At 62.2% G+C, this 10430-nt stretch overlaps 2 protein-coding genes across 2 annotated transcripts; both read left to right on the top strand.

Moving 5' to 3' along the window:
• The first annotated feature begins 460 nt into the window (after positions 1-460).
• Positions 461-2907, top strand: ICAM4 (intercellular adhesion molecule 4 (Landsteiner-Wiener blood group)). Its single transcript, XM_027050440.2, has 3 exons — positions 461-1111; positions 1230-1535; positions 1681-2907. The coding sequence occupies exons 1-3, from the start codon at positions 718-720 to the stop codon at positions 1821-1823; spliced, it is 843 nt and encodes a 280-aa protein (XP_026906241.1). The 5' UTR covers positions 461-717; the 3' UTR covers positions 1824-2907.
• A 394-nt stretch (positions 2908-3301) lies between these two features.
• On the top strand, positions 3302-10092 carry ICAM5 (intercellular adhesion molecule 5). The gene is made up of 11 exons (XM_027050436.2): positions 3302-3514; positions 4443-4712; positions 4903-5223; positions 5445-5732; positions 6115-6369; positions 6503-6751; positions 7217-7459; positions 7546-7824; positions 7907-8146; positions 8561-8827; positions 9545-10092. Exons 1-11 carry the CDS (start codon positions 3433-3435, stop codon positions 9820-9822), a joined length of 2772 nt encoding a protein of 923 aa, XP_026906237.2. The 5' UTR covers positions 3302-3432; the 3' UTR covers positions 9823-10092.
• The last annotated feature ends 338 nt before the right edge of the window (positions 10093-10430 follow it).

The raw sequence follows: 10430 nt of genomic DNA, 5'->3' as shown, positions 1-10430 counted from the left end.
TTAACCACCTCTCTGCCCATAAGCATCTGCTAGTGCTCACAGTGACACTGTGCCGTGCCTAAACATGAATGCCCATTCACTGGCAGCTAAACCATATAGTCCCATGAAACTATGCCCAACCGCTGTGTGTCCCTGCCTTGTCCTACCTGGTTCCATCTTGGGACCTTGCAAGAACAGAGCACTCTGGCAGCTCCAAATTCCAGCGGAGACAAGGGCCCTGCAGGCAGTGCGGAGGAGAGGCCTGGGGGGATCCCCTCCCAGTTCCAGAAGCCTCTTTCTTGTGCTAATAAAGCTTCTTCTCAGTGTGCCTGCCTTGTGTGAGTTGAGGGAAGATGTCCAACGTCCAGTTGGAGCCCTTTCTAGTCCCATCCTCCCACTTCCTCCTCATCCTCCCATTTCCTCCCCTAAGAAAAGGCTGCCGGTTCAAGGCCCACCCCTGAGGCTCTAGTCCAAATCTGGGGCTCTTCAGAACCTCTTAAGATTCTAGCGAAAATTAAAGATTCCTCTCCAGAAAACTCTCTGACCCTTGGTTTCTGGTGGTTTGGAATCCCGTTCTTGAGCCGAGGGAGGGGCTGAGGGTCTTTACGCAGGCTCCAGGGCCCTCTAGGGGCCTCTGTCTCTCCGGGTGGGGCTGAGGAGGCGGGGCTGCGGGCCTCCTTATCTCCACAGCCAGCTTTGGCTCCCTGGCGCGGGGCCCCTCAGTCTGGGCCCTTTCCCATGGGGTCTCTGCTCCCCCTCTCGCTGCTGGTTTTGCTGGCGGCTGCCTACCGGGGAGGCGGGAGCGCGCGTTGGCGCCGGGCTGCGCGGGCTCAAGGCCCCGGAGGCCACTCTCCGGGGCCCTCGGAGACCTCGGCGTCCTTCTGGGTGCGCGTGAGCCCGGCGTTCAAGGCCGTGCCGCCGGGGGGTTCAGTGTGGCTTAACTGCAGCAGCAGCTGCCCCCTGCCGGAGAATTCCAGCCTCAGCACTCGGCTGCGGCGGGGCCGAACGCTTAGTGGGCCCGGCTGGGTATCCTACGAGCTGTTGGATGTGAGGGCCTGGAGCTCCGAGGTGCGCTGCTTCGTCACCTGCGCAGGAGAAACGCGGGGGGCCACGGCCAAGATCACCGCCTACAGTGAGGGACTGGGGCTCAGGTTCTTCTGGGGTGAGGGGAGGGGGACGGAGGGGGGGTATTTGACAGTCGCGTTAGGGGGCGCACGCGCACCTTGCTCAGCGGCCCCCTCTTGCTTTAGAACAGCCGCACAGCGTGATCCTGGATCCCCCAGTCTTAGTGGGCAGTGAGTACACGCTGCGCTGCCACGTGACACACGTATTCCCCGTGGGCTTCCTGGTGGTGACTCTGAGGCGCGGCGGCCGGGTCATCTACTCTGAGAACCTGGAGCGCTTCACTGGCCTGGACCTGGCCAATGTGACGCTGACGTACACGTTACCCGCTAGGCCCCGCGACTTCTTGCAGCCCGTGACCTGCCACGCACGCCTCAATCTTGATGGCTTGGTGGTCCGCAGCAGCTCGGCACCCATGACGCTCACAGTCCTCGGTGAGGCACCTTTGGAATCCTGGAGACTTGAGGAGGGGTGGGGAAGGGTTACGACCCCGGCAGGGTGAGAGAGCCAAGCGGCAGCTCCATGCGGGGCGTCACATCAACATGTGTTCCCTTCCTAATTCTCACCTCCTGTCCCCAGCTTGGAGCCCCGCGCCCAAGGTCTTGGCCTCCACCTCCATCGCGGCCTTTGTGGGGATCCTTCTCGTCGTGGGGGCCACCTACCTGCGAAAATGGCTATTGATGCAGTCCCGGGGTGCAGAGGGGGTGGTCCATGACCGCTGAGCCAGAAGAAAAAGGAATCAGAAGCAATTTGGGGAACCCTGACTGGTTCAATAAAGCCTTCCTCAGTAAGCCTCTGTCCCATGGCCTAAACGTCCCCCATTAGGGTTCCTTTTTGGCCTTGCCTCAATCACTTTCTCCAAGTTCCTGGTCTCTCTTAGGGCACCTGAGGTTTCCTCATTCTCAACCACCTGGGGACCTGGGCGTCCCAGTCCCTCTGCATTTCCAGCCAAGTGTGGCAAAGTACTTCTCCTGCAGGCATTATCAGAGGGGTGCAGATAGGCATAGTTTGGGTACTGGAGGGCTTTGGGCTGTGGTGGTGGTAGGAGATGGCTCACAGTATGGTTTTTCCCGATTGGCTCTGCTGCTGCCACGCTGCAGCTCTGATTGGATGTTAAGTTTCCTTTCCTATCCCCCACCCCCCTTAAAACCTAGCACTTTCCTGGAGGACAGGGGTGGAGCGAGAACTGGCCCCCACAGTTCACTGTTAGTGCTGGGGGGAGAGCACAAATGGGAGGGGGCCCATGACAATGAGGGACAGAGCTATGAAGAAAAGGTGCCCATGTGGTGACTGCAGGGAAGGAGCAATCAGATGGCCCACGTGGGGTGTCCCAGACTCATGTCCTGGCAATGTCTTGATAGTCACCGGGCACATGCGGGGGTGTCAAAGCTTGGGGCCCGGATGAAGGGTCGAAGTGTTATAGTTGGTCTCTTGGTCTCGCGTGGACAGAATCCGAGCCCGCACTGGGTATCTGGCAGGGCCCGGGCTGTCCAGGGCCCTGCCTACCGCGCGGAAAGCGGATTCTGGGGTGCTCTTCCGAGGCTTGAGCTCATACACGCCGCGTAGACACGTGCCCGCTGCACGCTGGGTAAATACAGACCCAGAGCGGAGCCGACCCTAATTTAGACGCCCGCGAACGCTGCGCGCATGCACACGTGTTCCCGACTCGCTGGCACTTTCGTCCCCACCCCCTCTGTCGCGTGCGGGGGCGGAGCCGGAGGGGGACTAGGGGCGTGGCTGTAAGCCTCAGCTCTCCGGGTCAAAAGGAGAAGGATCCGTGAGGGAGGCCTCCCCACACCCTTCCCTAGAACTGTGCCTTCCCCCATCCTGCTCTTTCCAGATCTCTCCTAGCCCTCAACCCCCTGCTCAAGGGGCGCGGGGAGGAGGCGGAGGGGGGGGGGGGGACGGATAACTATGGGGGCGGAGCTCTGAGTCCAGCTTATTATCACGGCATCCAAGCTAGGGGTAGCGTGGGGGTTTGAGAAGGGCAACCCAGCATCCCCGGACCTCCGCTTCGCCGCGGAGGATGACGCGGGAGCGCGCGGCCGCCCCCAGAAGGCTCCGGGCGATGGGGCGGGCTTCCACGTAGACCCCGGGGGTCGCTCGCTCCTGCCAGCACGCCTTCGCCAAGGCCGGGAGCCTGGAGCACGCTCGCCCTCCCGCCCCCCCAGCCGCCTCTGCCGCCGCCCCCTCCTTGGAAACCAAGTTACCAACGTTAAACCAATCCCCGAACGCAACTCTGCCTCCTCCACAACCCACCCGCCGCGCCGTCCTCTAGCCCAGCTCCGCGCTCGCGCTCTCCTCGCCTCCTGCGCTTCCCCCGCGGCGGCGATGCCAGGGCCCTCGCCAGGGCTGTGCCGGGCGTTGTTCGGCCTCTGGGCTGCCCTGGGCCTGGGGTTCCTCGGCCTCTCAGGTAAGAGCCGGGTCCTGGCTCAGGGTTGACAGGGTGGGGGCGGAGTTCCCGGACCAGATAAGCGGCCACAAGCCCCTCCCGGCTCCGCCCTCCTCTCGCTCCACTCCCACGCTTCTGCCCCACCTTGAGCCCTGGCCTTTCCCCTCTATCCCTCTTCCCACCAACATACACTGGAGACCCAGCTTCCAGACTCCTCGTTCGCCCAGATCTCTACCCTACCGTCTTCTTCGAGATCCTGGGTGCTCTTCCGAATCCAGCCTCATGCTCTGGATACCCCGTGTCTCCCTTGTCCCCTTCCGGGGTACCTCCCCACGCTCTGTTATGCACCCTGGTCCACGGACTGACATCTTCCTCACTCGTGGTCCGGAAAGACCCGATTTCCCCAACTGCCGTGACTCAGAGGAGCTATTCCCGCTCCACCCGGAGCCCTGGCAACCGAGTGCCTCAGCTGTTACCGCGATTCCTTCCAAGAGCCCAGCCTTCTGTGTTCTCCCGGGTTTGGGGGGTCCTCACTTATGCTTGACTCAGTTTCACCTCTCCTTTGCCCTCGCCTCAACCTGTCTCCCCCGTCTCCGGCAAGAATCCTGAGAACCAGTTCGTTTTCCTTCCTCCACACGAGGTCCCCTCCTCCCATCGTTGCGGTGTGCGTCAAAGACCCCATCTTTCATCCCCTCCCCCCTCCCCCCATGCTTTCCCATCGCTCCATGGGCATCTTGGAGACGGGGGTGTCTCCGCTGCCCCGTCCCAGAGACGCCCTCGAGGTTTGAACCCTGGGAGCGCTCCTGCAAACCTGAGGCCGGGACAGGATGCAGGGCTCCTGAGTTCTTTCTTGCCCCCTGCTAATTCCCTAAGAATCCCTGATTCGAATAGGGGCACTAAGATCCCAGGAAAGTGGCTCCCCAGGCTGAGCCCACGTTTCCCTGGGCAGCGGTCGCGCAGGAGCCCTTTTGGGCGGATCTGCAGCCCCGCGTGGCGCTCGTGGAGCGCGGGGGATCTTTGTGGCTGAATTGCAGCACTAACTGCCCACGACCTGAGCGCGGTGGCCTGGAGACCTCGCTGCGCCGGAATGGGACCCAGAGGGGCTTGCGCTGGCTGGCTCGGCAGCTGGTGGACATCCGTGAGCCGGAGACCCAGCCTGTCTGCTTCTTCCGCTGCGCGCGGCGCACACTGCAGGCGCGTGGGCTCATTCGTACTTTCCGTGAGTTCTCAGCGGCCACGCTTACTCTACTACTTTCCCTCCCTTCCAAGCCCCGCCCCCTGGGTCACAGAGTCCTCCCCTTCGGGCTCCACCCTCTGGATCCCCACGCGCTCCCTCTCTGGGCCCCTGGTTCCACGCCACGTCCCTCTAAACCCCCGCGTTTCCAAAAAGCTGTGGTTACCCTTTCCAGAGCGGCCGGATCGTGTAGAGCTGGTGCCGCTGCCTGCCTGGCAGCCTGTGGGCGAGAACTTTACCCTGAGCTGTAGGGTCCCGGGCGCTGGGCCTCGTGGGAGCCTCACATTGACCCTGTTGCGGGGCGCCCAGGAGCTCATCCGTCGCAGCTTCGCGGGGGAGCCACCCCGAGCGCGGGGCGCTGTTCTTACAGCTACAGTACTGGCGCGAAGGGAGGACCATGGGGCCAATTTCTCTTGCCGCGCGGAGCTGGACCTGAGGCCGCACGGCCTGGGGCTCTTTGAAAACAGCTCCGCCCCCAGACAGCTCCGAACCTTCGGTGAGTGAGTGTCGGGAGAAGGGGACCAAAAGGGGTCGGGCAAGTGTTAAGAAGTTTGGAAGCAGGGAAATCTGCATTCTAATCCTAATTCCAACATGCCCCTGCTGCACGTTGTTTCCCCCTACGTGCCTTGAGGATAATACGATAAGATGGTGCATGGAACGTGCTTAGTACATACTGAGCGTTTGATACATAAATTCAAGCTGTTCTGTGACTCCCAGCCCTGTCTCCGGACCGCCCGAGCCTCGCTGCCCCCCGACTCTTGGAAGTGGGCTCAGAAAGACCCGTGAGCTGCGCCTTGGACGAGCTATTTCCAGCCTCGGAGGCTTGGGTCTACCTGGCGCTAGGGGATCAGAGGCTGAGTCCCGATATCACCTTCGAGGGGGACGCGCTTATGGCCACTGCCACAGCCACAGCTAGTGCAGAACAGGAAGGCGCCAGCCAGCTGGTCTGCAACGTGACCCTGGGGGGCGAGAGCCGCGAGACCCGGGAGAACGTGACTATTTACAGTAAGAGGGAGTGACGCGGCCCCTTCGCGGTTCTGGGGTGGAGCCAGAGGAACGGGAAGGCGGGGCAAATAGTGGGCGGGGCCTTAGTATAGGAATAGGCGTGGTCCGAAAGTCCATAAGGGGTGACAGAGACTGAATAGCAGGCGGAATATGAGACGCCGGAAAGGGAAGGCCACAAACCCAGCGAGGATCTCCGAAAGATTTGGCGGAGACAACCTCAAGGGGGCGGGGCGAGATGGGGCGGAGCCTGCGCATCCCGAGGGGCGGAGCGCGATACCCTTAGTTTGGCCGCAGAGCCCGGAGGGTTCAGGTAGATAAGGGTCAGCCTCGACCCGCAGGAGGGGCGTGGTCAAGGGATTCACCGCCAATGCCCTGTCCCCAGGCTTCCCGTCGCCGGTCCTGACCCTGAGCGAGCCCACCATCCCCGAAGGGAAGGTGGTGACAGTAACTTGCTCAGCTGGGGCCAGAGTCCTGGTCACACTGGACGGAATTCCAGCCGTGGTCCCAGGGCAGTCCACCCAGCTTCAGCTAAATGCCACTGAGGACGACGACAGGCGCAGCTTCTTCTGTGATGCCACTCTCGAGGTGGACGGGGAGACCCTAAGCAAGAACAAGAGCGCCGAACTCCGCGTCCTATGTGAGTTGGCCTTTAACCTCTCGCCTCCCCGTGATTTCCAAGGACCTGTCCAGTCCCTGGCCCTGCTGTGGAAGTGGGGCTTTTCCTCAAGGTCCATGTCCGGCTTCTCTGTATCCCACGCCCCTGCCTGCAGACGCCCCTCGGCTGGACGATTCGGACTGTCCCAGGAGCTGGACGTGGCCTGAGGGCCCAGAACAGACGCTGCGCTGTGAAGCCCGAGGAAACCCCGCTCCCTCCGTGCACTGCGCACGGCCTGACAGCGGGGCAGTGCTGGCGCTGGGCCTGCTGGGTCCAGTCACTCGCGCTGTCGCCGGCACTTACCGCTGCACTGCGGCCAATGTCCAGGGCCAGGCAGTCAAGGACGTGACGCTGACGGTGGAGTGTGAGTGGGGGTGCACAGGGCGTATCTCTAACAGGGTCTAGGGGCAACTAAGCCTACAAAGAAGAGTGGGAACAGGATCTGAAGTGTGCCTTTGGGCAGGATTTTGGAAAAGGGAAGAGGCTGGCGAGTGGGATTAGGGGAAGATCTTGGGGAAAGAGGGAGAGGAAGAAGTAGACGTGTCCATAAGGGTCTGGGGTGCGACATCTGGACGGAGTCTTGGAAAGGGGGACTTTCCAAGCCCTCTAACAATTTTTAGGTCAAAGACTCGGGGACGGTCCTGTGGGCGCTTTGTAGGAATCAGAAAAAGGGCTCCAAACAGCTCACAGCTCGACCAGCGTGAAACCTCTTTGGTTCAGTGTCTTTGTGCCTGCCCAACACTTTGTGGCCGCCCTTGGATGGAAAGGGGGTCTAGGGACATTAGGCCAGTCCCTAAACCCCAAACCGAACCAACATATTTTCCTCCAGACGCCCCAGCGCTGGACAGCGTGGGCTGCCCAGAACACATTACATGGCTGGAAGGAACAGAAGTCTCACTGAGCTGTGTGGCGCATGGAGTCCCGCCGCCGAGCGTGAGCTGTGTGCGCTCTGGGGAGGCCAGGGTCCTGGAGGGCCTGCTGCATGTGGTCCGGGAGCACGCAGGAACCTACCGCTGCGAAGCCACCAATGCTCGAGGTTCTGCAGCCAAAAATGTGGCTGTCACGGTGGAATGTGAGTGGGGACAACACGGGGCAGGATGGTATGTGAGGATAACCCTGGACTGACTTCCAGTCTCTGTGTGACCTTCTGCTCCCCAGATGGCCCCAGTTTTGAGGAGCTCAGCTGCCCCAGCAATTGGACATGGGTGGAAGGATCTGGGCAGCTGTTTTCTTGTGAGGGGGATGGAAAGCCAGAGCCAAGCGTGGAGTGCATCGGCTCAGAGGGCACCAGTGAAGGGATGCTGCTCCCGCTGGCACCCCCAGACCCTAGTCCCAGAGTCCCCCGCATCTCTAGTGAACTGGTACCTGGTATCTACGTCTGCAACGCTACCAACAGGCACGGCTCCGTGGTCAAGACAGTCGCCGTGAGCACGGAGTGTGAGCGGGGCCCAGGCTGGTGGGAAGTAGGGGTGCCCCAGGGTCTGCGCCCCCCCTAACGTCCCCCATGGCTGCTTTGCAGCGCCGCCGCAAATGGATGAGTCCACCTGCCCGAGTCACCAGACGTGGCTGGAAGGGACTGAGGCTGCCGCGCTGGCCTGCGCCGCCCGGGGTCGCCCCTCCCCGCAAGTGCGCTGCTCCCGGGAGGGCGTGCCCAGGCCTCAGCAGCTGCGCGTGTCCCGAGAAGATGCGGGTACCTACCGCTGCTTGGCCACCAACACGCATGGCACGGACGCACGGACTGTCACCGTGGGCGTGGAATGTGAGTGGGAGCAGCACCAGATGGAGGGCGCCCGGTCCCCCAAACAGTGACTTGCAGCAGTAGGATTGCCCAAGACAGTTCAAGGGCACCTCCCCAGACCCCTTCCTGGGGACAAGAATTCCTCATCTAAACCTGAGGAGAATGAAAACTCTAGGGAACAGGAGCCTGGGCCCCCTCGAGTTCTAGGTCAAAAGGGCACTGGTGCAGGGCCCCACTTCTCATTCCTTGAGCCAGGGCACAGGATTTTAGTGCTGATGACAGCCTGATTATGGGGAGAGGTGGCTCTGGTGGGAGGCAGGGTCCTCGCCTGCCCATCTGAAGAAGGGTGCTCTCAGATTGTGGTTGGGTGGAAGGTCAGTAGGTCAGTGGCTGGACCGGCTCTGAGCGGCCCCTCCAACCTCCTGTCCCCTGTAGACCGCCCGGTGGTGGCCGAGTTGGCAGCCTCGCCTCCCGGAGGCGTGCGGCCAGGTGGGAACTTCACGTTGACCTGCCGCGCGGAGGCCTGGCCCCCAGCCCAGATCAGCTGGCGCGCGCCCCCGGGGGCGCCCAACATCGGCCTCTCGAGTAACAACAGCACGCTGAGCGTGGCGGGCGCCATGGGCAGCCACGGCGGCGAGTACGAGTGCGCAGCCACCAACGCGCATGGGCGCCACGCGCGGCGCATCACAGTGCGCGTGGCTGGTGAGTGGCGGCTGGAGGGGCGGGGCGAGGGATCTTCAGGGGGCGTGGCCTGCGGCTTGGGGCCCCTGAACCCGGTCCTTGTTTCCGCTCCCATTCCGCCGCACCCGAGACTGAAGTGTGCCAGGGCCGAAGTCAGGGGCGCCCTGGCGAGTGGGGTTTCGATGGCGGGTTGGGGGCGGAAGGTGGAGGGAGGACTGGAACTCACGGGGAGGGACCCTCCAGGGCTGTGATGGCTGTCGGAAGGAGCTTATTAACTTGGGGTCGGTTATGTGTGATGAGACTTGATCTAATAATTCTCCCTTCACTGCGTCGCTGTGGAGAAGGGGGATTGGAGAGGGACCTAGAGCAGAGGAGGCGGGTGAGGGGGGCCCTCGCCAAGATCCCTTCCCCCTACTTCGCGTATCTCTGTGGTTTTTCCGGGTGAAGGAATGACCCGGTCTCCCCCCACCTTCATCCTTTTGGGGGTGAGTTGGTTGACTTGTGGGTATCTCTGGGGCTAGGGGCTTCTATCCAATGCCGAGATGACACTCCTCGGGGTCGGGGCGCTCGGGGTAGCCTTCCGGGTTTTCTCCTATCCCCCACCCCGCGCTGCGAGTTCCCTGGGGTTCTCTGCCAGGCCCGGGAGGTCTCACCTTGTGCCTGCGGGGAGGGAAAAGAGGAGGCCGGGCTTGGGAGCCTTGAGCCGGTCCACCCTCTTTGAGGATCTCCACCCCGCAGGTCCGTGGCTGTGGGTCGCCGTGGGCGGCGCGGCGGGGGGCGCAGCGCTGCTGGCCGCGGGGGCCGGCCTGGCCTTCTACGTGCAGTCCACCGCTTGCAAGAAGGGCGAGTATAACGTGCAGGAGGCCGAAAGCTCTGGTGAGGCCGTGTGTCTCAACGGCGCGGGCGGCGGCGCTGGAGGGAGCACGGCCGCAGCCGAAGGTGGAACCGAGGCTGCGGGCACCGCGGAGGCGCAGGCCGGGGGCGAGGTCTTTGCCATCCAGCTGACGTCAGCGTGAGCCCGCTCCCCTCTCCCCGCGGGCCGGGGGACGCCCCCCAGAGGCACAGGGGGGCTTACTTATTGTTCTATTTATTTATGTATTTATTTATTTATTCACTTATTTATTCAATTCCAGGGGCGTCATCCCCTTTTTCTACCCCGCCCCCCAATAAAGTTTTTATAAAGGACTCTGGGTCCGTCTGCTTCAGTCTGCGATGTGGAAGCAGCCCAAGGTTCCAGTGCCAACCCCGCGAGATATTCCTAAATAAACTATTTTTGCTTGTTTGTTTTTGAGGGCCTACTATGTGTCAGGCGCAGTGCAAGCCGCCTTCATGCGGTGTGACCCGGGGCTTGCTCTCTCGGTGTCCAGTTTCCTGCTCTCAGCTGACCCTTGGGCTGGGGTGGGGACCGCACCCCTTCCTCCAGCTCCCTACTCTTTATCTCTTCCGCCCAGAGCGCTGCCCTCTAACCCAGCTAACACTTGGGGGGGGGGGCTAGGTGATTCCCCCAGGCCTGGTTCCGGGAAGAGCTAAAGCTGCCTCCCCAGGATGGGTGGAGGCCCCTCCCAGGGGTCTGGACACCGGGCTCCCGTCCTGAGGCCTCACCAGGATGAGTAAATGCAAACAG

This window comes from Acinonyx jubatus, chromosome A2 (genome assembly GCF_027475565.1).
Source record: "Acinonyx jubatus isolate Ajub_Pintada_27869175 chromosome A2, VMU_Ajub_asm_v1.0, whole genome shotgun sequence".
NCBI lineage: Eukaryota > Metazoa > Chordata > Mammalia > Carnivora > Felidae > Acinonyx > Acinonyx jubatus.
The sequence above is the reverse complement of the archived record's forward strand: the minus strand, read 5'-3'. Positions and strand labels throughout refer to the sequence as shown.

What these genes read in the sequence shown, in the direction of transcription:
- ICAM4 (XM_027050440.2), top strand. Translation starts at nt 718, where the DNA reads ATGGGGTCTCTGCTCCCCCTCTCGCTGCTGGTTTTGCTGGCGGCTGCC. An exon ending in GGCCAAGATCACCGCCTACA is followed by an intron (nt 1,112 to 1,229) that starts GTGAGGGACTGG and finishes CTCTTGCTTTAG; the next exon opens with AACAGCCGCACAGCGTGATC. An exon ending in CATGACGCTCACAGTCCTCG is followed by an intron (nt 1,536 to 1,680) that starts GTGAGGCACCTT and finishes TCCTGTCCCCAG; the next exon opens with CTTGGAGCCCCGCGCCCAAG.
- ICAM5 (XM_027050436.2), top strand. Translation starts at nt 3,433, where the DNA reads ATGCCAGGGCCCTCGCCAGGGCTGTGCCGGGCGTTGTTCGGCCTCTGG. An exon ending in TGGGCTCATTCGTACTTTCC is followed by an intron (nt 4,713 to 4,902) that starts GTGAGTTCTCAG and finishes TACCCTTTCCAG; the next exon opens with AGCGGCCGGATCGTGTAGAG. An exon ending in CGTGACGCTGACGGTGGAGT is followed by an intron (nt 6,752 to 7,216) that starts GTGAGTGGGGGT and finishes ATTTTCCTCCAG; the next exon opens with ACGCCCCAGCGCTGGACAGC.